The 27,729-nt window shown below is 42.9% G+C and overlaps 1 protein-coding gene across 1 annotated transcript in view; it reads right to left on the bottom strand.

The window, feature by feature from the left end:
• cntnap2b (contactin associated protein 2b) overlaps positions 1-27,729 on the bottom strand; it is an 82,526-nt gene that overhangs the window by 7,720 nt on the left and 47,077 nt on the right. Inside the window, exons 9-24 of the mRNA XM_083929004.1 lie at positions 27,479-27,628; positions 25,237-25,399; positions 24,648-24,754; positions 24,390-24,509; positions 23,950-24,065; positions 19,503-19,587; positions 18,364-18,520; positions 14,723-14,850; positions 14,415-14,585; positions 9,719-9,937; positions 7,315-7,551; positions 6,947-7,171; positions 6,518-6,651; positions 3,756-3,849; positions 2,384-2,614; positions 2,189-2,263 (exon numbers count right to left, since the gene is read on the bottom strand). Of these exons, the coding sequence (XP_083785130.1) occupies positions 2,189-2,263; positions 2,384-2,614; positions 3,756-3,849; positions 6,518-6,651; positions 6,947-7,171; positions 7,315-7,551; positions 9,719-9,937; positions 14,415-14,585; positions 14,723-14,850; positions 18,364-18,520; positions 19,503-19,587; positions 23,950-24,065; positions 24,390-24,509; positions 24,648-24,754; positions 25,237-25,399; positions 27,479-27,628 (2,412 nt within the window). The remainder of the gene's footprint in view (positions 1-2,188; positions 2,264-2,383; positions 2,615-3,755; positions 3,850-6,517; positions 6,652-6,946; positions 7,172-7,314; positions 7,552-9,718; positions 9,938-14,414; positions 14,586-14,722; positions 14,851-18,363; positions 18,521-19,502; positions 19,588-23,949; positions 24,066-24,389; positions 24,510-24,647; positions 24,755-25,236; positions 25,400-27,478; positions 27,629-27,729) is intronic.

The following is a 27,729-nucleotide window of genomic DNA, read 5'->3' as shown; positions in this document are numbered from 1 at the left end:
AACCTTACTGGAACTGAGGCTGAACAGCTAAGGTTAAAAGTGTCAGCAGCGTTGTCCCAAGCTAAGGTCCACCAATCCAACATCACCATTGAGGAGAGAAAAGCAGTAACAGCACCGAGCAAAGACCACAACATCACTATCCTTCCAGCAGACAAGGGTAGATGCACAGTTGTTCTCAATACATCTGATTACCAGGCAAAAATCTCTGCACTACTCAGTAACTCTAACACTTACAAAACTCTGAAACGAGACCCTACCAGCGGTTACAAAAGGAAGGTTATAGAGTGTCTACAGCAACTACAAAAGGAAGGGGTCATTGACAAATCACAGTATTACAGGCTCTATCCCCAGGACTCAACCCCCTGCTTATATGGACTCCCAAAAATCCATAAAGAAGGGGCCCCGCTCAGTCCCATTGTTAGCAGCATAAACTCATTTGATGACAACAATGTCCACATCCTGAACAGAGAGGACAGATGGTTTGAAAGAGGGGTAAAAGAAGCATTCTATGCAAAAGTAGAGAATCCCTCGCTAAACAGAGGAGGAGGTCTGAGACACCACTTATCTCCAATTTAGAATGCTGCCCTTTCATCCCTTCCCAGGAGATTCAACAATCTAACCTCAAAGAACAACTGTTCACAAATGGCCTCCTATGACTCCAACGACTGTCGTTAAGACTCAATAGAGAACAAACAAAGTCAAAACCGACTTCCCAACAACAACTGTCACTCTAACGAGGGTCGTTGGCACTTGGAGGACAAAGGGTTCCAGTGACATCAGCAGCATTGTGAGAGGTTAAATACCTGGATCTCCACGCCAGTTAGTTGGACCATACCCCAGCCGGGTCAGTTGCGTACATGAACTGATGAAGCCTCTTGGATGAGAGGTGAAACGTCTTCCTAAACAAATAACCAAGTCCAGTTGCTTTTGACTGAAATTGCTTTGGGGATAACGATGACCTGGACAAATGAGAACATTCTCAGGTTTATTAAGCACCAGGTGCACTTAATAAACTGGCCCGTGAGTGTATGTTATTTGATAGTTATTGTGACCGTGTCTGACATGGGTTTGTGGGAGGGATGGAGGGATTCATGTTGTTTTTTTTATTTGTCTTTGTCATTGTTTTTTCACTCTAAACCAGACGCACTGTACATCCGTTACATTTGTTCTTGTGTACCTGACTGCAGAACTCAATTAAAAAAAAAGTGAAAAAAAAGAAGCTGGCTGGTGTCTTTGCTGGCGAGTGTATCTAAAACCACAAATAAAAACCTACTTACTAAAACTCTCTTTAACACTGGTAAAAACAGTTGACAGACAGTGAGAGTGAGTGAGTGAGTGAGTGAGTGAGTGAGTGAGTGAGTGAGTGAGTGAGTGAGTGAGTGAGTGAGTGAGTGAGTGAGTGAGTGAGTGAGTGAGTGAGAGAGAGAGAGAGAGAGAGGATAAGAACCAGTCTCAACATACAGATCTAAACAAAGAGAGAACACCAGCACTGGCAGCAGCATAATGCTCCTCCATTTTTCCTGCAGCCATGGTGGATTAGTAAAACAACATCATCAGAGTTGATACAGAGCCCACTTGGATTCACTCTTCTATTATACACCAAGACCTGCAGAATAAGCCCTGACTGAATAGCATTTAGAAACGGCTTAAATATACTAGGAACTGAAGGAATATTTGAAGACCTCTACAGTGTAGCAGTTGCCTCTACTGGGTCTGTCTGACGTTCCTGCCTGTCAAAGGAAGGTTTTTAGCGCCACTGTGTGCACAAGATTGCTGGAAAACGATAGTGCGACTTAATGCTGCTCATTGGGGAGTCGTGTGGTCTCTGTAATTCATGTAAGTCATAGAGTGTGGTCTCGACCTACTCTATATGTAAAGTGTCTTGAGATAACTTTTGTTAGGAATTGACACTGTAAATAAAATTGAATTGAATTGCTATAGCTACATGCATTCCTGTGGAGTTTCAGAATTGACTTCAATCTTCATCCAGTGTCCTCGGTATTGAATTCTTTATTTACTCCATGTATTTTCAATGTTTAGTTCTTTACTTCTATGTGTGCTCCTTTCTGACTTTCAAGAGTAAAAATGGGCTGTATGGGCTGTCTGGTCTTTTTAAGTTTCAAAGGTTTTGAGGACTAATGTAGCCGCAGCTCAAACACTTGGTAGTTGGGGGTTAAATGACATTTACCTCCAATAATGGCAGAGTTGCGATCCACTCCATCACCACGGGCCTTGTCCTCATTAAATGGGAAAACAGCTCCAGCTGTGGACAAACATTGGTTACCTGTTTGAATTATGACATTCTTCCCATTCCATTGGATTTTGATTTTGGCATGTTCTAATTTTCATTGAAACTGTATTATCTGTCTGTCCGTGTCTCTACCTGCTTCTATGTGCCAGGGGTCACTCGCTGAAGCCATGGGGGCGAGGGTCAGGGGTGAGGCTCCACAGTTGGATGGGACCAGAATCCCATGGGTGCTGACGGGTGCTTCCAGGCCCGAGCGCAGCGCAGCTTTCAATGGTGCCACACTGTTCAACTGAACTCTTGACAGACAGCCGACAAAGCCAGGCATGTTATAGCGCTCGATTAGGATCGGATCGATCTGTCCTGTTTCTACAAGAAAGATAAGAGTGTTATCTTCTCAAACATTTTTAGACCATTACAAAACTAACCAAACAACACAATAGGAACTCTTTACAGGCCCAATTCTACTGTTACATCCCACTTTTTAAGCAGGAGTAGGGTCTGGTTGTGGTCTCCTTTTTTTGTGGGTTTCTATGTCTAGGTGGAAGCCTGTGCCTGTGACTCCCTGCCTTTCAGCTCCGCCCTGCTTCAGCTGCGCTCCCCTCCAAGTTGGGAGCCAATCCCGGGATCGGGCCGGGCTAAAAAGGCCTGCTGTGGGGAGAGCAGCTCTCTCTCACTCTGATTACACCCTTCTTCACACCTGAACTTGTTCGCTGAATGCTTGTCTTTGTTAAAGAGGGTTTTTGTGGAAAAGGGAGGTTGGCCAAGGTAAGACCGTGGTACCCTATACATTATTTCACTCACGTAGTTCTTTTATGTTAGAGTGACTAGGTTATGGGTTGGTTCCACTTGTTTATGGTTTTCCAGCAGCCATTTTGTTAGATAAGTTAGTCAGGCCTTGTGTTCTTTTCTTTCCTTATAGTTAGAGGTCGTCAGGACCAGTTTTGTTCTATTTATTTTATTTCTTTGGCACAACCCTCACGGCCCTTCCTTTATCCACCTGTTGATTTGTTTGCACATTTGTTGTGAATAAACCCACATAATTTTGTTTTCTGGTTTTGTGTCATTGTTTGTAGAGTTACTGTTTCCCCATGGGAGACGTAACAGCTACCTTTAAAAAGACTGACTATAGTAAACCTTGTATCTTCAGTCAACTTTTCAGATCACGAAACACTATCGGACGGGGGAACAACTTTGACACAAAGTTTTTTCCATCCAATGCATTCCACCTCATTTGCAACGAAAACCTGAACACTTTAATAGCTAAATCTTCTCATTTGCCTATAGATTCTGCATTCATATGGAGATATCTAGTTATAGAGATTAATGCATTGGTAAGTGGGACTATTATTAACAGTAATGTAATGTAAAAGTGGAATAGAAGTAGAACAATAACACATGCATTGTCTGGACAAGAATAAAATCACATAACATCACTCTACATGTCTTAGAGAAATCATCCTGTCTGAGTAAGGTCTGAACACACACTTCTACTCAACTTTACACCTACCGAAGACCTTTCCAAGAAAGATACTTTTGACCAGGTTGAACTGGGTGTCAGAGGCCTCGGGTAGGGTGTATGTGGACACCGGGTAGTGGTCCAGCTGCAGAACATGGATGGAGGAAAGGAACAGTGACAAGTCCAACTAATAACTCTGGTCTGCTCTATTGTTATTACCCCCTAGAACTGTTCAGTTTCAGGTGTGGCCTTTAAAAGGCAAGTTCACCCCCGAAAAGGAGGTTAAAGGGATTTCAGTGTTGTTGTTCTAGTGGATAATCCTGTTAAAAGTTTTTACTGGACCTCTTTCTTCAGTAGAAAGTAGTTCCGATGACAACGATTCAGTTTGTAAATATGGGTTTAAAAAAACAGTAAATTAATTTTGCAATTCTACCCATACCCTCTTGCTATAAGAGTATTAAAGCCATGTGTTTAAAATAAATCTGTTGAAATGTAAATAGGTAAACATTTTGGGAAATACGCTCAATTGCTTTCATTCAAAGAGTGAGGTAAGAAATAGCCCGCAAATCTAAATAAAACCATTAATTGTTGTTGTTGGGTCAATTAAGAGATTTAGAGATGTTAGTAGGTGTATTTTGGAACTCACGCACTTCGACCCACAAACCGTCTTTTTTGAGGGTGGAAGTGTGTTCATGCCGGAAGTCTATAAATGCAGCATACTGCATTTATAGAACGGCCAAACTGTTGGTGAGCGCTGATTCACTTTATAAATGTAAAAAGAGGATCACAAGGATTTTTGGTGGCATGCTGAGTCAGAAGAATTGTTGGAAAAAACTCTTTTGGAAAAATAAAAAAATAAAAGCTTTTGGAAAAATAAACAGAAGAAGAAAGACAATTGTCATTTCCGGTAAGTGCTTGGCCGCAGTGTGTGATTTCAGACAGCACTTACTGGGGGAATTGAGTGAACTGATCGTGTCAGTACATAGGGTACAAACCGGATTCCAAAAAAGTTGGGACACTACACAAATTGTGAATAAAAACTGAATGCAATGATGTGGAGATGGCAAATGTCAATATTTTATTCAGAATAGAACGTAGATGACAGATCAAAAGTTTAATCCGAGTAAATGTATCATTTTAAAGGAAAAATATGTTGATTCAAAATTTCACGGTGTCAACAAATCCCAAAAAAGTTGGGACAAGTAGCAATAAGAGGCTGGAAAAAGTCAATTTGAGCATAACGAAGAGCTGGAAGACCAATTAACACCAATTAGGTCAATTGGCAACATGATTGGGTATAAAAAGAGCTTCTCAGAGTGGCAGTGTCTCTCAGAAGCCAAGATGGGTAGAGGATCACCAATTCCCACAATGTTGCGCAGAAAGATAGTGGAGCAATATCAGAAAGGTGTTACCCAGCGAAAAATTGCAAAGACTTTGCAGTTATCATCATCAACTGTGCATAATATCATCCGAAGATTCAGAGAATCTGGAACAATCTCTGTGCGTAAGGGTCAAGGCCGTAAACCAATACTGGATGCCCGTGATCTCCGGGCCCTTAAACGACACTGCACCACAAACAGGAATGCTACTGTAAAGGAAATCACAGAATGGGCTCAGGAATACTTCCAGAAACCATTGTCAGTGAACACAATCCACCGTGCCATCCGCCGTTGCCAGCTGAAACTCTACAGTGCAAAGAAGAAGCCATTTCTAAGCAAGATCCACAAGCTCAGGCGTTTTAAATGGGCCAGGGATCATTTAAAATGGAGTGTGGCAAAATGGAAGACTGTTCTGTGGTCAGACGAGTCACGATTTGAAGTTCTTTTTGGAAATGTGGGACGCCATGTCATCCGGACCAAAGAGGACAAGGACAACCCAAGTTGTTATCAACGCTCAGTTCAGAAGCCTGCATCTCTGATGGTATGGGGTTGCATGAGTGCGTGTGGCATGGGCAGCTTGCATGTCTGGAAAGGCACCATCAATGCAGAAAAATATATTCAGGTTCTAGAACAACATATGCTCCCATCCAGACGTAATCTCTTTCAGGGAAGACCCTGCATTTTTCAACAAGATAATGCCAGACCACATTCTGCATCAATCACAACATCATGGCTGCTTAGGAGAAGGATCCGGGTACTGAAATGGCCAGTCTGCAGTCCAGATCTTTCACCTATAGAGAACATTTGGCGCATCATAAAGAGGAAGGTGCGACAAAGGAGGCCCAAGACGATTGATCAGTTAGAGGCCTGTATTAGACAAGAATGGGAGAGAATTCCTATTTCTAAACTTGAGAAACTGGTCTCCTCAGTCCCCAGACGTCTGTTGAGTGTTGTAAGAAGAAGGGGAGATGCCACACAGTGGTGAAAATGGCCTTGTCCCAACTTTTTTGGGATTTGTTGACACCATGAAATTTTGAATCAACATATTTTTCCCTTAAAATGATACATTTTCTCAGTTTAAACTTTTGTTCAGTGATTTATGTTCTATTCTGAATAAAATATTAGAAGTTGGCACCTCCACATCATTGCATTCAGTTTTTATTCACGATTTGTATAGTGTCCCAACTTTTTTGGAATCCGGTTTGTACATGTTGCACAAATGTAAGTACACTCACTGTAGTGCGCGATTTGGGACACAGAACTTATGCTAAGCTAAGCTAACCATGACCTTTTGCAGATCTATAATTAACACATAGACAAGAAATTTATATCAAAACATCCCACTCATATATCTGAGGCTTTTCTACTTAGTTGCAGCATAAAGTATTTGATATCACATTGTCAGGTATTAATATAGTGGCAGGAAGCACTAACCTGTAGTCGTATCTCTCTTAAGTTCCTCGTTATGTTTATAGAGTGTGGCTGTCCATTGGCCATGTTACGATGGTCAACATCTATTGTATACGGTTCTGTTAGCCCCCCAAGACTGTAGCGGATCTGGAGAGTGCCTGGAGAGAGAGAGAGAGAGACACACACACACACACACACACACACACACACACACACACACACACACACACACACACACACACACACACACACACACACACACACACACACACACACACACACACACACACACACACACACACACACACACACACACACACACACACACACACACACACACACACACACACACACACACACACACACAGTATACATGTATAACACATGATACTGGTGTAACAGCAGTTCATAATCGATTAAAAAAAAAATGAGGCAGGATGTTGATGAACCCACCATTGTGTCTGAGCACCACAGCTAGGTAGTCATGAGTTCTGGAGCTGATGTAGACCAGGATACTGGGAGAGCTGGAGGTGCTGAAGCTAAACACCAGCATCTCCTGAGTCAGGTTAGCTTCAGTAAGAACACCTGATGGGCTCTTCACCTGCAACGCAAAGGCTTCCATCTCTGGCAGGAAGTCATAACGCACCAGGGTTCCTGTTTCAAAGTAGCCACCAACATCTAACACACACAGAAGAACAAAGGGTAATTAAAACATCATAAAAGTGCTGATCAGTCTGCTTAAGATTGAATCTAATGAAAGACATCATCTTATCTAAAATTATGTAATCTACTCTAATCCCAGTCAGCATGTGAGGCTGTACCATCAGTGCAGAAGGGTCCATCATATGCAGTGAGGGAGCAGTCACAGGAGTATCCATTGTACTGCTCAACACACTTCCCTCCATTCCTGCAGTGCATCCCGTAGCTGCTGCAGTGGCCCTGGCAGCCTGGATTCACCCCTGGAGTCACCTGTGCCCTCTCCTCTAGGTCAAAGGTTACACCATTTATCTTCAGAGCTCGCATGCAGCCAAGAAAACCTCTCTGACCACTCGAGGCACCTTGGAAATAAGAAATGAAGCACATCATTAGTTTAGGCTAAATCACTTTTTGCAAGTCCAAGTCAAGTCTCAAGTCCTAAAAAAGTCTCAATTTTTTTAATTAAATAATGGTATTGAGTTTGAATGCTGCTGCCTGTTTTGGCCAGGGAACTCTGTAAAAAGAGAGCTCTTCCTGTTAAATAAAGCGTGTGTACAAACATTTCCTGGCAAACTTCGGCATTTATCAATTGGACGTGAGCGGGAGCTACGATCAAATCTCACGTCTGGTCTGAGATCGTGTACGCAAATTTCAGCCTGTGTATTTGCGGTGCAGCACAGCAAAATCTGCCTGAAAATAATTCACAAACCTCAGCTGTCATTAAGCTTAAGCAGTCACATATTAAGAACAGATCAAAACGGATTCTTAAAACGAATAAAAAAAATAAAAATTGTGGTTGGAGCAATTGATTGTACTCATGTGCGTCTGAAGGCACCATCCATGAATGATTACACATTCATCAATTGCAAAAACTACCACTCAATAAATGTACAGGTGATTTGTGATGCCAAGCTATCGCTTTTAAACATGGTGGCCGGGGACACACACGATTCTTTTATATTTCAAAACAGCTCGGCTCCAGCCCCCCGCGACCCTGACAGGGACAAGCGGTTGAAGACGAATGAATGAAAAGGAAATCGCACTACTCTCGATAAATTGCATTAAATCAAACAAGGTATCAGATGATTAACATGTTTGTATGGTTCTTCTAGACGACAAAGGTTATCCTCTAACGGAATACCTAATAACCCTGCTGGCAAACCCCGCTACAGAGCAGGAGCGCAGGTTCAGCAGTGCGCACACACGCACATGGGTCACAGTGGAGCGCTGCTTCGGGTTGACTGCCTCTGTTATTCTTTTCCATACAGCGTTTTTATGAGCCCCTTTTATTCCACTCTTAAGACTGCCAAAAAGCATATCTTTATTTTGCTCCATCTCGAATGTCAGGATGCTGATCTCTGTGTCGGAAAAGTTTTTTTTCTTACCAGTGTTTATTCTCTCCATGTTTGACCTCAGTGGGAGAGGCCTGCGAACCAGGAATATTTAAGGGCGTAACATGTTAATGACGATCGAATTCAGCTGCCGCATTTATCAAGGCCCGCTCATTCGTACGCTGAGATTGGTCCGATACGAATGTTTCATCACACGTGGGTCCTTTCCTACGACCAATTCTGCGCTCAGATCTGCGCCCGTTTTCACACAAGATTGATAAATGAGGGCCAGTGTGTGTGAATCCTACTCATGTAGGTGAACAGCACAAACACTTTTCACTTGAAGTTTTCACTAAGACTCATTAACACCCTGGACATGTTTTTTTCCCCACTACACCAAATATTACAGATAAACTGTAGTCATACAGACATTATTAACTGATATGCAAGTAGTATACAAATTGATCCGAATGGGACTCTGATGTGGTTGGAACAGAGTCTTTATGTCACATTCAACACTTTAGAGTTGTACTCCGTAAGACTTTTATCTATTTAATTGTCTTTTAAGTTCATATCTATCACAGAGTGAGTTAAATCAATGGTGAATGATCATGTGACTCACTAATAAAAACACTTGTTGTCGAGTATTCACATCTGTGTGTCTGTGGAGACATTCCCTCTCTAGATGTAAATAAGCCTCCATGTTAGTGACGCTGCTGACAGCGGTTGGTCTGTCGGCCCAGATCATCACCAGTTGTGCTGCGTTCACTTTAATCCGGAAATCGGGATCTTCTTCTTGAGGTAGTAAGGACAAATGTGTAACGGGAACGTGTGTGTGTGTGTGTGTGTGTGTGTGTGTGTGTGTGTATTTAAGAGGAGAATATATAGGGGACGACTGGGAAGTAGAGAGGTGAATGGTAAAAGGTCTAAATAAAGTTTACAAAAGAGCAACAAACTAAAAAATGTGAAATATATAACACACATAGTGACCGTGAACGTGACAAGATGGAGGCTCTGAAAGAACAGGCTCACCTGCAGTTACATCTTACTGCCAAAGAGGCCGCTAGAAACAAGGGAACTCAAATTTTATGGAGTACAAGTTTAAGACCTCTGCTGATACACCCTAAAGAATGGACGAAAACAAAGACAGGAGGGGTACATGAGTAGTGCAAGACATCATGCGACAACTTATACCTACCGACATATAGCTCACTGTAGAACTCCAGTTTTGCGTGTCCCTGTGGGGGCGTGGCTCTGACCTCTTTGTACTGTCCGTTTAGCTGCAGCACCGCTTCCTTGATGTTCTTCTCAGCCTCCACACGATGCCAGTGGTCATCGTTCAGAGGCACCGGCGAGTGGACACTGAGCTCCACCCGCTCACTGCCTACGTCAAAAGAGAAGACAACCACCGAGCCTCCTGGGAACAACAGGATCAACATCAACAATAGTAACTTTTAAGACATCAGAATTAGATTTTCACTAATGACAAGTTCCATTCTTGATTTCTTATTTGTGTGAAATTAAATTACTGCAACCAAAATCGAAATACGTGTTGATAAGTTTTTCAGTCATTGTTCCCTTTTCAGTATAGGCCCCTCAGCTTTAGCTCCTGCCTGAGCATCTCAGGGAAGCCAGTGTGTGACAGAGCATTATCGCAGGTCTTTCCTTCCCGCAGCTGTCAGACTGTACAATCAGCACTGCTCCAGTTAGACCACACACACCAAAACAATAATTATAAATAATGACAATTTCAATCATAATGTGCAATACTTTTATTTTCCTCTGTGCCTTAGTGTAAATTTGTAAATTCAAAATACTTAAAAAATTCTGTATATATTGTTCCTGTTATTCTTATAGTTTTATATTTCCCTGTGTTTATATTGTTCATACTTTTTTTCTACATTGTATTGTTTCTTACTGATGCTTCCTCTTTGTGTGCTATCCACTTTGCTGCTGTGGATATGTTCCTCGTTATGTTTATAGAGTGTGGCTGTCCATTGGAATATCTTATCACAAGTATCTTAAAAAAAATCACTTCTGAAAACTCTCTTTTACTAAAGGGCCTTTTTACTGTTTACTTTTTTTAGCTATACATGTCTTACTGTATTTTGTTGTTGTTGACTAGTTGTACAGAGAAGAACTGGTCCAGAGTGCTCTTCAGTGATGAGAGGATATTCAGTTTATTTGGGTCTGATGGAAAAATGATGTTGGGCATAGGACTGGGGAAAGACTGAACCCAAAGTGTGTAAAGAAGTTAGTTACATTTGGAGGAGGAAGTGTCATGGTTTAGGGGATGTTTTCTGCAGCAGGAGTTGGGCCTCTTGTACAGCTACATGGCAGGGTGAATGCAAATGTTTATGTGGACCTCCTTCAGCAACATGCAATACCTTCACTACAACTGTCTCCCAATCAGCTGCAATTTTCATGCAAGACAATGCCCCCTGTCACACTGCAAAACAGGTGAAGCAATTCACTGAAGCTCAGAATATTGAAACAATGAAATGATCAGCCCAGAGTCCATATCTAAACCCCACAGAGAATCTCTGGTAAAGACTGAAGAAGAATAGACCAATTCAAACCAGAGCAGTGAGAGAAACTAGAGATGTCCTGTGGGCGCAGATATGCTGAAGTCATTCAAAGCTGTGGCCTCTACACTTCCTGTTCATTTTTTAATCCTATAGAAGAAAACATTGTTGAAATCTTCTTTTCTGACACAATTGTTTCTGTTCTCTAATTTTGTTCACAGTTTTTTTTTTCACAAAATAAAGGTTTTTGTTGAAGTGCCTTGGTTATTTTAAAAAAACATGCTAGTACAGCAGTGGTATATTACACAGTGGATATTCTATCAAATTCTGACAATATTTTAGAATAAATCAAGAATTAATACTTTATTCTCTAATTTCGATCTCCACTGCAAATTACCAAAGAGTGAGAAATTTAAGGGGGGTCTGAATACCTTCCACACCCACTGTATGTATATACATCATTTAAGTTGATTTTTTTCCTCATATATGTCCACACAGCACCCTATTTTGACAGAAAAACACAGACACAACTTAGTGTACGACACATGAAAGTCTGCATAGAGTTTGCCAAAAGACACATGAAGGACTCCCAGACTAGAAGAAAAAAGATTCTCTTGTCTGATGAGACCAAGAGACTTCCGTAGAGCTCTGCTGTTAAGTCCCAATAGGTGGAGGGCCACAGTGGTGGTTGACTTTCTAGAACCTTCTCCCATCTCGTCACTGCATCTCTGGAGCCCATCTACATCGATCTTTGGGTTCTTCTTTCCTCTCTCACCAAGGCTCTTCTCCTCCAATTGCTCAGTTTGGCCAGACGCCCAGCTCTAGGAAGAGTTCTGGTCATCCCAAACTTCTTCCATTTAAGGATTATGGAGCCACTGTGCTCTTAGGAACCTGAAGTGTAATTCCGGCGCAAAATCTACCCATGGTCTTTTTCTGCACTTACATGCATCAAATAAGCCATCGAGACAGTTTTTTTCGTGTATCAACTACTTACAGAGAAATCCTGGAGAGATGCTAACAGCTGGACGTGCACACTGACTAGCTCAGGGCAGCAAGGTGAAGGCATTCAAACGTCTTTTTAACGACTAATACTGCTCATGATAACACCAAACCTCTGCAGTAGCATGAGAAGAGTCCTTATATAGAAAACAAAGCATCAATGGGCTCCTTCCTTTTGGATTTACTTTGGTAATCCACTTGAATGAATTTTACTATGAGAGGAGCTGGTACAGGGGCTAGTTGGTAAGTCTTTAAAACACTCTTTTAATAAACTCTGGGTTCACTAACTACGTTGTTGGTGCTTTTTTTAAGTGCCGAAAAAGACCATGAGATGATTTTGCGCTGGAATAACACTTTAAGTGCAGCAGAAATTCTTTTGTAATTGGCCTGATCAAAATGGGGTGCTGTGTGTACATCAATAAGAAGAATAAAAACTTATAAAACGAATTTAGCAAATGGCTGCAAATTAACAAATAAAAAATATGTTCCACCTTGTATCAACCGCAACTGTCAATTATTATAATCCAATTCGATTCTGAAATGGGTCCGTCTGCATAATGAATACTTTTACTTTGGGTAGCCTACTTAATATCTATTTATAATAATCTTTTGTTCTTTTACATGTTGAATGTAGGGCTTTTAACTATAACAGTGTGTTGTAACACAGTGCTATTGCTACTTTTACTGAAGACAACTACTTACCAATATTGACCAACAGTAATAGCGCCCCCTATTGTTAGGAGGAAAAATTACAAAAATCATTCAATTTCCACCAGATTTTTGTGTCTTCTACACTTGATACAGTGCAACTCAAAGCATGTTTAGCACACGCTCTCTAGTACCACACAGTGGACGCAGGAAGTGGTGCAAAAGTAGCAATACACAGCCTGCGGCCCCACGGCCCCCACACCCACCGTCTGCATGGTGTCCGATGGTTGTGAGAACGCGCGGCTGTGCCTGCCGGATTCCTGGTGGCTCCCCCGACTGAGCAAGGTGCAAGTTTCCGATCATCGTTGCTCGCAGCTTTAATTTTTATTTGTTTCTTTGCGTTCTTCTTTATTTACTCTAAAGTACTTTGTGACTTTATGATAAATTGTTTTAAATGTTCTATGAATGAGTGTCTGCCATACCAAGTGAAAAAACACATTTCTCTCCTTTCATCGGCACTAAACGTTTTAACAACCTGGCCAAATAAAACATTTTCTGAGAGAACTTACTTTGTTACATTTCTTAGCAGTGGTCTTTCAAGGAGGGGAAGCTAATTTTTCCGGCCTACATCATAAATGTGTTTGTTTATTTATATGTTAATTCTACCCTTCGTTCCTTTTCAAGAAAATGATCTGTGACCTTGTCGTACCAACTAGGCGTCTTTTCCAGGGACTTAACCAGTGTCCTCTCAATGGCCAGCAGAGCTAGGCTGCTTAAACGGCCTTGGCCCAGCTGGAGCTGCTGCGCCAGGCTACTGTGAGTAAGTGTGACCGCCTGTGAGTGATCGTGACGGGGGGAGAAGCTGCCACTGCTCGTTGGGGAAAGAAACCACAGAGTGACAAAACAGAGTCACCAGACACAACGCTAGTCGTTTTTAACAAAGACAAAGTCGCTGGGGATCAGTATAGTCTCCGGATCAGTTCAGAACAACGGAATGAAAAACTTAGAAAATGCTCCGCTGGATGTTTATTTTTCAAGATCCCTGTTTCGCTCATTCAGCTGTCAATGAAAAAAGGATTCCGCCTCAGACAGCTCATCCAATCATCACGCAGAAGCCGAACGTCCGGGCCTGCCCCATAGACCCCCAGAGACGCTGAGTGTCCGATGGGCGGGACAAAGCCCAGTATTATTATTATCCAATGGCTGTAGTGGAACAACCCGCTCTACGCTTCCCCATTGAAGTCAGTAGAAGCTGATCGTCCGACTGTGTAAAGAGCTGTGGTGCTGTGGGGATGAATGAGAAGGAAGTTGTGCCAGTTACCTGTGATAAGTAACTTATTCTGAACAAAAGATGAAGGGTTTCCAGCACGTATTTAGTAAATGAAATGTACACACAGCAGTACATTTTTTTTTTTTGGTGACATTTTTGCAGTCTCAGAGCAATCACCACTGTTTCTAAGTCAATAATATGAGAACTTGTCCTCTTGCGCGCACACACACACACACACACACACACACACACACACACACACACACACACACACACACACACACACACACACACACACACACACACACACACACACACACACACACACACACACACACACACACACACACACACACACACACACACACACACACACACACACACACACACACACACACACACACACACACACACACACACACACACACACACACACACACACACACACACACCTCTGAGTTCAATGTGAAGGAAGTCAGTGGTTCCAAGGTTCTCCAGAAAGATGCCATGAGTGGACGAGGTCTTAAAGTAAAAGGAGATATCAGTGCTGGTTTCTCCTCTGAAGGAAGGGAAGTGGAGATAGGAGGCAGGGCTGGTGAAGGAAGCTGCGTTCCAGAAGTTCCCTTCAAAAAGCAGCAGAACGTGGATTAAAAGGTAGGCTAATGTTTCTCTGATGATGTGAATTGAACTTGAAATATCTCAGAGTAACTTGTGTGTGGATGTGTGTGCATGTGTGTGAGAGAGAGAGAGAAATACTCACAGTCGCCACTGCATTTGAGTGGCCCTATTGTCAGTTTGGCCTCAGATCCAGCTCTGCTTGTATCACCAACCACAACCTGACTGACTGGCAAATGGTCTTTATACACCAATAGGCCTGCATCCTCCTTCCTACACACACACACACACACACACACACACACACACACACACACACACACACACACACACACACACACACACACACACACACACACACACACACACACACACACACACACACACACACACACACACACACACACACACACACACACACACACACACACACACACACACACACACACACACACACACACACACACACACACACACACACACACACACACACACACACACACACACACACACACACACACGATTTGGACTAGCAGCAACACCTGTAGGGCAGACTTTTTCAACTGGAGTTGCTTATTTGTGTAGGAAGACATTTCATCTCTCATCCAAGAGGCTTCATCAGTTCAAGTCCACATCTGACCAGGCTGGGACTGGTCCAACTATCTGGTTTGAAAATCCAGGTATTTAACCTTTTACAAGACCGAGGATGTCACTGGAACCCTTTGTTACAGTGACATAGCACAAAGCACATAACCACTAATGATGACATATTGCCTATAATTGCCTACAGTATCATTCAATTATGCATATGAATCGAAAAACACCTTTTTCTTACGTTGAATGTCCACCTAAAGCATGAGAATCCTGCAGACTTATATATCTTTTTATATCTATATCTTTTTATTAGTGCTTTTTTTCCTGTAAGTCGTCGTGCTAACCTGAGCCAACTATGTTTGTGAACTTTCTTACATGTTTTTTGTCTGTGTGTCTTATTCTTGGGACTATTTTTGCCGACCGCGTCTCCGTCTTGAAGCAACAATGCGGCGGGTCCATTGTTTACACCCGTGAACAGCTGTTGTCGCTAACACCATCGGCGCTGATGCGGGAGAGGCCTGAAATCCCCATTGAACTGAGGAGACAGTACAGGGGATGTAAGGTTGGACATAAACAACGGGAAAAGAAGAGGAGATATAAACCATCTCTCCCTTCCATCACCATGGGGAACGTGAGGTCGCTGGCTAATAAGATGGATGAGCTGGTGGGCCTGGTGAGGACTCAGTGGATGTATCGTGTGAGCAGTGTGCTGTTTCATGGAGACATGGCTCCACAAGGACATCCCGGACTCTAATGTTACTGTGGGCGGCTTTCAGACTGTTCGGGCGGACAGGAGTCACTGTGAGAGTGGCAAGAGGAAAGGTGGGGGACTTGCTATTCTTATTGAAAACGAGTGGTGTCATCCTGGTCACGTTACTGTTATGGAGCGTGTGCAGCGTGTGTGCACATTGAGCTGCTTGCCGTGAGTCTACGGCCGTACTATTTGATGAGGGAGTTCTCACACGTTATCGTCCTGGTTGTTTACATTCCTCCGACTGCAAACGTCATCCACAGCGTCGTCGCGGGTCTTCAGACACGGCACCCAGAGGCATTCATTGCTATATCTGAAGTCTTCAACCACATCATTCTGGCTGCAACACTGCCTACTTTCAAGCAGTTTGTGGACTGTCCCACCAGGGAAAACAAGACACTGGACCTGCTGTATGCCAATGTTAAGGAGGCTTACAGCTCCACTGCCCTTCCTCCTCTTGGAAGATCGGACCACAACCTCATCCACCTGCAGCCCCTGTATAAGCCTAAGGTCCAGCGGCTTCCTGTGAATACCAGGACTGTGAAGAGATGGTCACAGGAGCTTTACAGGGCTGCTTTGAACTAACAGACTGGGATTTGCTCTGTGATTCACATAAAGAGGACCTTGATGATCTCACAGACTGCATAACGGGGTACATCAATTTCTGTGTGTAGGCGACAGTAGGAGGTGGTACTGAACGTGCCAACGAGCTGAATCTGTTCTTCAACAGATTTGATGAAAGGGCTTTGGACGGACCGGGAACCACTGTGAGAATCTTGTTCATGGACATCTCCAGAGCGTTTAATACCATCCGGCCTGCTCTGCTGGGGAGTAAGCTGACGGCGATGCAGGTGGACCCTCTCCTGGTTTCCTGGATTTCAGATTATTTGACGGGTCGACCACAGTATGTCAGACTGCAGGACGGAGTGTCTGACACTGTGGTCAGCAGCACTGGGGCTCCGTAGGGAACTGTTCGTTCCCCCTTTCTGTTCACCCTGTACAACTCAGACTTTCAGCTCCTCTCTGTGTACTGCCACCTGCAGAAGTTTGCTGACGACTCTGCAATTGTGGCTGTGTCAGTGAGGGGAAGGAGGAGGAGTACAGGGGCGTTGTGGACTCCTTCGTCGACTGGTGTGCAGCTATTCACCTGATTCTTAACTCCACCAAGACTAAGGAGCTAGTGGTGGATTTCCGCAGAAGGAAATCTTTCCCCACACCCATCTCCATCAACGGTGTGACTGTTGATGTTGTCCAGGATTACAAATACCTTGGAGTATACCTGGATAACAAACTGGACTGGTCCAAGAACACTGAGGCTGTTTACAAGAAGGGCCAGAGTCGTCTCTATTTCCTGAGGAGGCTCCGGTCATTCAATGTATGTAACACCATACTGAGGATGTTCTACCAGTCGGTGGTAGCCAGTGCCATCTTCTTTGCTGTTGTGTGCTGGGGTAGCAGTCTGAGGGCAGCAGACGCCAAGAGGAATAGTAAGATCATCAGGAAGGCTGGCTTCGTCCTTGGGGTCCAACTGGACTCTTTGGTGGTGGTGTCTGAGAGGAGGATGCTGTCTAAACTGCACAGTATCCTGGACAACAACACTCACCCTCTCCACCAGCTGCTGACCTCGAGCAGAAGCACCTTCAGTCACAGACTCATTCTCCCACGGTGTAACACTGAACGCCGGAGGAAGTCTTTTCCTTCCGGTGGCCATCAAACTCTATAATTCATCTACCCCCGGTCAGGTAAGGAACAGTGGAGACACTGTGCCCTGAACAAATGTCACTTTATGTCACTTTATATCACTTTATATCATCACTACATCACTTTATTTAGTTGTACTGTAACTTAGTTCAGTAAGAAATGCTGCTACACTTTTAACACTGTTATCACTTATCGCTCCTTATCACTTATTTAGTTTGTACTTTATTATATTGTACTTTATTCTATTTCAATCTGCTGCTAAACTGCACGGTGCGTATTGTTGTATATTGTATATACCTACGTTTAACCAAAATGTATGTTGCACTCTGTCACATTAGTTAATTGTTTGATTTATTTTATGTTAGCTTTCTTTTGATTTGATTCATGTTAGCTTATTGTTACTCTGATCCTTTCCCATCTTTGTATTGAAGCTGTTGCACAATAATTTCCCTCGGGATAAATAAAGCTTCTTGAATCCTCGCCCTATAAATAAGGACCCATATAGCAGATTGGTAACAAACAACTTGAATGGAAAGGAATAACAGAATTGACTGACATCCTGGTTTTACATTGACTGGATACAGTAGTCATATACTAAAACTATAACCAGCCGACACACAGCTTTAGTGAAGGTCAGGACTAATACTGTATAGTTCAGTTTGAAAATATACACTTTAACTTAAACTAGTCAAAGCTGTAAGAAGTTGCTCAGCTGAGCTGCTGAGCAGCGATCCACTCACCAGGTGCGCAGGTCTGCATCACAGTTGCAGTAGTGTTTGGGGTCAGTACAGTTGTGTTGGATACCACAGGAACACTTCCGTATTCCTGGTCCTGAGCCCCCCCAGTAAAAATGCCTCTCGTTGGCTCTTCCTACCCACCAGGTTAACGGGTTGCCATCTGGGAATCACATCAACAACCTGGAGTCAGCTTATTAGATCAATTCTTAAAGTACCCTGACACGTGTTCATGTCTTTCAAAACGACTCTGCTTTGATTAATATTTAGTTTAACATGGATATCCCTTATACAAATAAAAAAAAACACATCTTCTGTTTCTCTCTCATTGAGAAATGTTGCATCTGGGCTCGTCTCCCCCTCCGCTGCTCATGCTCACACCTGCATGTACTCGCGGTAGCTTGAGAAGCAGGCCTGAGGTTTAAAGAGTAGCTCGCAAACAGCTCATCAAGATGCCCTAGGCCTACATGTTTGAGCCGGCTTCAGACAGGAGGCAGCGGAGCCTCTTGGGCAGATCACCAATTCCTAATGCCCTGCAGGGGGATGACATCCCTCATCGAATAGTTTTTCACATAATAGACAGCAATTGGTTCATGGGTTAGTGTCGTACCAGCTAATGCTGCCAGAATATGTTTGAATTTCAAATCTCATAGAAGTGCAGAGACATCTTGTTCTTCAGGAGAGGAATGTGAAAACACCTTTCCAGTGATAAATTCTGCACAGATATAAGTCACTATAGTCAGTGTCAGACATTTTAAAGGACAGAAACAGAAGAACACTTTTTTGAGAGGAGGGGACCTTTAAGTAAGAGATGAAAATATTAGTATGATAAACAACCAAATTACATCAAAACCATATGAGGGTTTGAAATGCGTGTATGTGCTTGGTAACAACAGGATTAGCAGTCAGGTAGTCAGATACATAAATCATGTGCTCCATATGTTTTTTCAACTGTTTATCTATGGAGCTTACGGTCAACCAGAGACAATGGTGGACAACCAACAAGAAGAAAACACATAAACCCCTAAAAAAACTCATCTAATGATGCATTGGCATACATAAATAAGCAAGGTCTGATAATTAATGACATGTTGTAAGTGATGCTGGGACGTCTGTGCTGATGATAATTCTGAAGGATACATTACCAGGAGTGTTGAGCAGACGAGACATTCTGCAGGCGTAGGCTACATACTGGTCACAGTACTCTGCACGGCTGGTGAGTGACAAAACCTGGACACACACACAGGAATATATTGGATTTTATTATATACAGCATATGTTCAACTAATGGTTTTAGTAGCAATCATTTGTAGTTTACTGTACAGTACACTATGCAAAATATATTTAGATTCACTATTATCACATATAATCTCAGGTATTTTTTGCTATTATAGTTATATATAGTTTCTTTGGAAAAACTTAATCCACCCCTCCCCAAAAATAGCCAATAGAAAGATGGAAAACAGGGGCTTTCAACACAGGTGGGAGGGAACATAAGAAACACCATGACAAGTACAAGGACCTGCCCTGACAAGGTTCAGCATTACATATCTGGAGGGAAGGGAAAACATGCACATTTGCAGTCTTTTCTTTTCTTTTTTTTGTAGTAAATATTGAGTTTGTCCCGGAAATTTGTCCGAGTTTTTAAATCTGTCCCACTGTGAATTTTAGTTTGACAGCGCTGTTATAAAGTCATCCCTAAAACAATTTCAGTCAAAAGCAACTGGACTTGGTTATTTGTCTAGGAAGACGTTTCACCTCTCATCCAAGAGGCTTCATCAGTTCATGTACGCATCTGACCAGGCTGGGACTCAGCCAACTATCTGGTGTTTGTTGAAGATCCTACTGAGTTTCTCCGATACCCCGGCCACATACCGAATGACTATGTTGTTTCTCTTGTTTTCTTTTTCTTTCTCAACCAGGCTGGGACTGGTCCAACTAATTGGTGTGGAGATCCAGGTATTTAACACCTCACAAGGCCGATGATGTCACTGGAACCCTTTGTGCTCCAAGTGCCAACGACCGTCGTTAGAGTGACAGTTGTTGGTGGGATTTTGGTTTCGACTTCGTTAGTGCTCTATTGAGTCTTAATGACAGTCGTTGGAGTCACAGGAGGCCACTTGTGAACAGTTGTTCTTGAGGATAGATTATTGAATCTCCTGAAGGGATGAAAGGGCTACATTGTAAATTAGAGATAAGTGGTGTCTCAGACTTCCTCCTCTGTTTAGCGATGGTTTCTCTACTTTTGCATAGATGGCTTCTTTTACTCATCTGTCCTCTATGTCCAGGATTTGGACATTGTTGTCATCAAAGAAGTGGGATTTCTCCTGTGTTGGGCCATGCGTTTATGCAGTGGTTGTTTTGTTTCTCCAATGTAGAGATCTTTGCATTCCTCGTTGCATTGGACAGCATAAACCAGATTGTCTTTGTGGGTGTGTGGTGTTCTGTCCTTGGGATGTACTAGTCTCTGTCTGAGTGTGTTACTGGGTTTGAAATACACAGGGATGCAGTGTTTGTTGAAGATCTTGCTGAGTTTCTCTGGCTCAGAAAATTGCAGATTACAGTAGCCACCTACGGTTTAGTCTGAGATGCAAACAACAAAGGCTTACACCAACTAGTCTATGTTTGAATTCCACTATGAGAGGGCATAGAGTGGAAAAAAATCATAGAAAAGGCTCAAAACCAACTCCTCAGTGAGCGAATAAGACAGGTCAATTTCACTATTGAAGGGCTTAAAGAGAACACGGACCTCTACAGAAACTGACATCAATCTTACCTGACCTGTTTCTATCATAGAAAAAAATGTGGATTTCACCCAGAGAGCCCTACAATCTCAACACAACAAGAGCAAGAAAGACAAACGAAGAAATTTCACAATTTACAATCCCGGGATATTGGCAAAAACAAAGAAATACTCACTTGGAGGCCAAAAACTATAACTCCAGCACAAGAAGAAGCACAAAACAGATGGGTTAAGAATTTGTCAGACAGAGATCTTACTCTACCAGAGAAGGAGGTCTTAGCCAAGGGCTTGAACTTTGCCATGACACCAAAAGTGTAGGTACCCATAGTGGAGTTGATTACAGCTATAGAATCGGCTATAAAGAAAAACAACCTTACTGGAACTGAGGCTGAACAGCTAAGGTTAAAAGTGTCAGCAATGTTGTCCCAAGCTAAGGTCCCCCCCATCCAACATCACCATTGAGGAGAGAAAAGCAGTAACAGCACTGAGCTAAGACCACAACATCACAATCCTTCCAGCAGACAGGGGTAGATGCACAGTACTTCTCAATACAACTGATTATCAGGCAAAGATCTCTGCCCTGCTTAGTGACTCTAACACTTACGAAACTCTGAAACGTGACCTACCAGCGGTTGCAAAAAGAACAACTACAAAAAGAAGGAGTCATTGACAAATCCCCAGGACTCAACCCCCTGCTTATATGGACTCCCAAAAATCCATAAATAAGGGCCCCGCTCAGGCCCATTGTCAGCAGCATAAACTCGGTCTCTTATAACCTTGCCAAGCACGTTGCCAATATTCTGGCACCACTGGTGGGCAACACCCCACACCACATCCAAATCTCCATAGACTTTGTGAACAAAGTCCGAGACTTAAAAATTGATCCAGATGAAACCATGGTATCCTACGACGTGACTTCCTTCTTCACCTGTATTCCAACCATGGAGACGTTGGCCACAGTAAGAGAGCGGCTCACACAGGACAACTCCTTACACAACCGAACAAATCTCAAACCAGACCACATTTGCCAACTTCTGGACCACATATTTCCAGTTTAATGGCACTTTTTACAGACAGAATCACGGCTGTACCATGGGTTCACCAGTATTCCCTATTGTGGCAAATCTATACATGGAGGAGGTAGAGGACAAGGCTTTGATCTCCTTCAAAGGAGTAACCCAGAGCCATTGGTTCAGATATGTGGACGACACATGGGTTAAAATCAAATCCAAGGTGCAAACTTTTACCGAACATATAAACTCTGTGGACAGAAACATCAAGTTCACCAGAGAAGAAGTCAAGGACAATAGTTTGCCTTTCTTAGACTGTGACGTTCATATGGAGAATGACAGGAAAAACCCTCTCAAACAGATCTGTATTTATCTGTATTCTGGGTCTATGTAAATCATAAATAAGTCATAGAGTGTGGTCTATACCTAGTCTGTAAAGTGTCCTGAGATAACTTTTGTTATAATTTGGCACTAAAAATAAAATTGAATTGAATTAAATTGAATCTACTGTTTGACTCTAACCACCCCCTGGAACTCAAGCTTGGAGTTATCAGAACACTGCAACATAGAGCGGATAATGTACCCACCGGCTCACAGGCCGAAAGAGAAGAACACAAGCACCTGAGAGGCGCCCTCACAACTTGTGGCTACCCCTGCTGGACCTTGCTTCCAGAAAGACAACCAAAGTGGTTGAGAAAGTAAATGAAAACAAGAGAAACAACATAGTCATTCGGTATGTGGTTGGGGTATCAGAGAAACTCAGGAGGATCTTCAACAAACACCAGATAGTTGGCTGAGTCCCAGCCTGGTCAGATGCGTTAATGAACTGAGGAAGCCTCTTGGATGAGAGGTGAAATGTCTTCCTAGACAAATAACCAAGTGTAGTTGCTTTTGACTGAAATTGCTTTCGGGATATTTTTTGGCAGTTTAGGACAGACAGGAAATGGGGTCAGCAAGAGAGGGGGAGACATGCAGCAAAGGGCCACAGGTCAGAGTCAAACCCACGGTCGCTGCCTCGAGAACCTTCAGCCTCTTTACATGGGGCGACTGCTCTATCCACTGTTCCACCGGCACTGTATTGGATTTAAATACAAGCACCATCACAGTGGTATTCATGTGCCCGGGTTATGGTGGAGGTAGCTTTGATTTCGGCAGAAAATAGCCCAATAAAATATTTATTGAATTCAGTCAGAAGTCCATCTAGTCCAGATGATTTATGTGGCATGTTATTAAGGGCTTTATTGAGTTCTTCAGAGGAAAGGGATACATCTCAAATGGCTGCTTGCTCTCTGAGTAGTTTGTAAGTCCAGGGTGTTTAGAAAGGTATCTATTTCTGATTGGCTAGGTTTGTGATTTGAAGTTATTGTACAATTTCCAAAGACATTATTAATGGATAATAGTACATGTAGAGTTAAGTATGGGCAGGACAATTGCTTTCTCTTTTTTTCACGTTGTACATATTTGCTTACTTACTTACTATTTGCGCCCAACTGACAGTGAGGGAGTGTCACAACTTCCTGTATCTAGCCATTTAAATTAAAAGCCCTCCATTCTTTAGTCACATAGATTTTCACTTAATTTTGACAAGAAACGGCTCCAAATGTTTTGGGGGTTTTTTGCGACCAATCGACCAATACAATTTTGGTCTGCTAATGATTTTTTTTTTCAGGGCCCTTTTTCAGAAAGCAGGATTAGTGAAAACTCTGAGTTTATTCACCCTGAGTTGAGGGAATTGTCAAACATTTTTATCTGTATTCGCACTGTCTTTACTTTAATGTAAACTTTAATTTACTTAAACTTGTGGCTGTATCCTAGTTCAGGTGTGAAGTCACTGAGTACCTGTTCATTAGACACATTGTAAGTGATCTGCAGCACTGCTTTCCCCTCCTGGTCTGCACTGGTGACTGATGTCTGAGGAGATAGGTTGTTCTTCAGTGTGGTCCAAACCTTTTCCTCTGAAAGACCATAAGAATACCATCAATACCTTCTCCTTCATTTGAACTATACAATTTTTTAGCAGATGCATGATAACTGGTAAAATATATACAGGGAAAAATATTATGACAGATGCATGTTTCCATTCCACAGCAGCTACTGTGACAAACATGTTCGTGAAAGATTTAAAATCAGACATAGGAAGACATTATGTGGACTGTTAAAAGCATAGCTACAACAGATAAGTGTTGAACATTTTGACAGCATTGACTTATTGTCTTATATCTTTTGTGGAAAGAAATTAAACTGATATATTCTACACGCGTTTTACAGTGACATCTCACCTGTCATATCACAGATGACTCTGAAGGGGGTTATTGGTCCACTGCCGTCTGGATCAATCCAGTAACTCCCTGAGCTCTTCCCCTGGTGCTTATACTCCTCACAGGACTGCTGATACATCGCTACATAGGAGACACAGTTCATAAAGCAGTGCGTACGCGCACGTGCGTGCGTGCGTGCGTGCGTGCGTGTGTGCGTGCGTGTGTGTGTGTGTGTGTGTGTGTGCGCATGTGTGCGTGTGTGTTCGTGCACGCACTTACATGTATGGCAGGTAGCTCCAGTGTATCCAGTGCCACTACAGTTGCAGCTGAATGTATCCCATGTCTGAGAACAGCGACCACCATGCTCACAGTGATTAGGGACACATCTAAAATGACATACAGATGGAACGGAACTTACATGAGGACAGGCAGAACACCGCATGGACCAATTTCAAAGCTACAATATTTGCTGTCGGGCACCGGAAATACCTTATAAAATAGAATGAAAATAAACATTTATTTTATGGTAAATGGTCTTGTATATCGTCTTTCTAGTCTAGTCTGACAACTCAAGGCGCTTTTACACTACTTGTCACATTCACCCATTCACACAGACATTCACACAGATGGCAGTGGGTATCTACATACCAACTAATCTTACCATTCACACCATATTCACACGCCCATGCGCAGCACGGGGAGCAATTCGGGGCTCAGTGTCTTGCCCAAGGACACTTCGACATGCAGACCAGAGGAGCCAGGGGATCGAACTGCCGATCTCTCGAATGGAAGACGACCCGCTCTGCCTCTTATCCACAGCCGCCCAACTGGGCGACACTCCTAAGTTTATAATTCTATTGCTTTTTACCTGTCTATAATGGCACACATATCCAGGCTGACATTTTCAAAGGTTCCAATGAGGCCCTGCTCCACAGCCCTGAGATCGGCTAGATGGTCGTCTATGTGGATCATCTGCATGCAGCCCTGGAAGGAGCGCTGACGTGATCGGGTGTTGGAGTGTAAAAAGTTGCCTGGAAGGTTACAGGAAGGTCATTATTCAAAGCATTGGAGAAATACTGATTGAATAAACTATTTGCTGTTGAACAGTTTGTCTCTACTGCATCTTTCTTCAACTCTGTCACCCCCATGGCCATGGCCAGGATATTTAGAAATACCAAGGTAACGGGAAAAGAAACAGAACTATTAAATCCAAAACCAACAGATTGAAAAACAGTTTCTTCCCTCAGACAGTAAAATGCACAAACCCTCCTCCCCTCCACCCTATCCCTCTCTAAGAAGTGTACTGAATGTCCAATAACCCCCATAGCCCCCACTTACTTTGCACTTTTGTATAATAATACCTGATTGTGTATATACCCTCACCGGCCACTTTATGAGGTGCACCTGTCCAACAGCTCGTTAACGCAAATTTCTAATCAGCCAATCACATGGCAGCAACTCAATGCATTTAGGCACGTAGACATGGTCAAGAAGATCTGCTGCAGTTCAAAGCGAGCATCAGAATGGGGAAGAAAGGTGATTTAAGTGACTTTGAACGTGGCATGGTTGTTGGTGCCAGACGGACTGGCCTGAGTATTTCAGAAACTGCTGATCTACTGGGATTTTCACGCACAACCAAACAGAGAACGAAAAAGGAAAAATATCCAGTGAGCGGCAGTTCTGTGGGCGCAAATGCCTTGTTGATGCCAGAGGTCATAGGAAAATGGTCAGACTTGTTCGAGCTGATAGAAAGGCAACAGTAACTCAAATAACCACTCGTTACAACCGAGGTATGCAAAAGATCATCTGTGAACGCACAACATGCCAAACCTTGTGGCGGATGGGCTACAGCAACAGAAGACCACACCGGGTGCCACTCCTGTCAGCTAAGAACAGGAAACCCGAGGCTACAATTCACACAGGCTCACCAAAATTGGACAATAGAAGATTGGAAAAACGTTGCCTGGTCTGATGAGTCTCAGAATTTGGCGTCAACAACATGAAAGCATTAATCCATCCTGCCTTGTATCAAGGGTTCAGGCTGGTGTTGTAATGGTCTGGGGGATATTTTCTTGGCACACTTTAAGCCCATCAGTACCAGTTGACCATTGTGTCAACGCCACAGCCTACCTGAATATTGTTGCTGACCATGTCCATCCCTTTATGCCCCATCTTCTGATGGCTACTTCCAGCAGAATAACGCGCCATGTCATAAAGCGTGAATCATCTCAGACTGGTTTCTTGAACATGACAATGAGTTCACTGTACCCAAATGGCCTCCACAGTCACCAGATCTCAATCCAATAGAGCACATTTGGGATGTGGTGGAACGGGAGATTCGCATCATGGATGTGCAGCCGACAAATCTGCGGCAACTGCGTGATGCTATCATGTCAATATGGACCAAACTCTCTGAGGAATGTTTCCAGTACCTTGTTGAATCTATGCCACAAAGGATTAAAGCAGTTCTGAAGGCAAAGGAGGTCCAACCTGGTACTAGCAAGGTGTATCCAATAAAGTGGCTGGTGAGTGTACTTATCTCAATTCTTGTAATTTATTTTGCTATTTTATATTTTTGCTATTTATATTGCAAAAGCTGCTAAACTTCTGGCGTAAAATCATCCCATGGTCTTTTTCGACACTTGCACACATCAAATAAGCCATGGAGACAGTTTTTCCAATTATAAACTATTAACGGAGAAATCAGTAAGAGTCGCTAACAGCCGAATGTGGCTAACACTGATTAGAGGTTCACTAACTACGTGGTTGATGCTTCGTTTTATGTGTAAGGACTCTTATCATGCTACTGCAGAGGATTGGTGTTATCTTGAGCAGTATTAGTGGTTAAAAAAGACGTTTTAATGCCTTCAACATACTGCCCCGAGCTAATCAGTTGTAGCCACGCCCGGCTATTAGCGACTCTCAAAAAAAACAAAACTGTCTCGATGGCTTATTTGATGTATGGAAGTGCTGAAAAGACCATGGGATGATTTTGCGCCGGAATTACACTTTAATTTAGACCCTTGTCCGTGTGGTCAAAACACAGTGAATTCCTCAAAAGGTTTCTAGTCCATGCAGAAAGGGCTTTAGTTATCCTTCTGAAGAATTACCTCCAAAGTAGTAAGTTCCTCCGGTCTGGATCTGGATAGGAATGGCTGTTCTAACTGTGGATGCCTCATCTCCATCGACTGTCAGCATAGCATAGTTCTCCAAAGCATTCAGATGGACACTATGCCACTGGCCATCATTCAGACCTGAACCTGCAAGGAAAACACACTTCAGTCTCTACACTTCAAGATAAAATTGGCAATAACAATAAATGAGAAAAGTAGCAAAATAAAAATGGAGCTAAAAGTGACAA

Source organism: Echiichthys vipera, assembly GCF_963691815.1.
Source record: "Echiichthys vipera genome assembly, chromosome: 15".
Classification (NCBI taxonomy): domain Eukaryota; kingdom Metazoa; phylum Chordata; class Actinopteri; order Perciformes; family Trachinidae; genus Echiichthys; species Echiichthys vipera.
The sequence above is the reverse complement of the archived record's forward strand: the minus strand, read 5'-3'. Positions and strand labels throughout refer to the sequence as shown.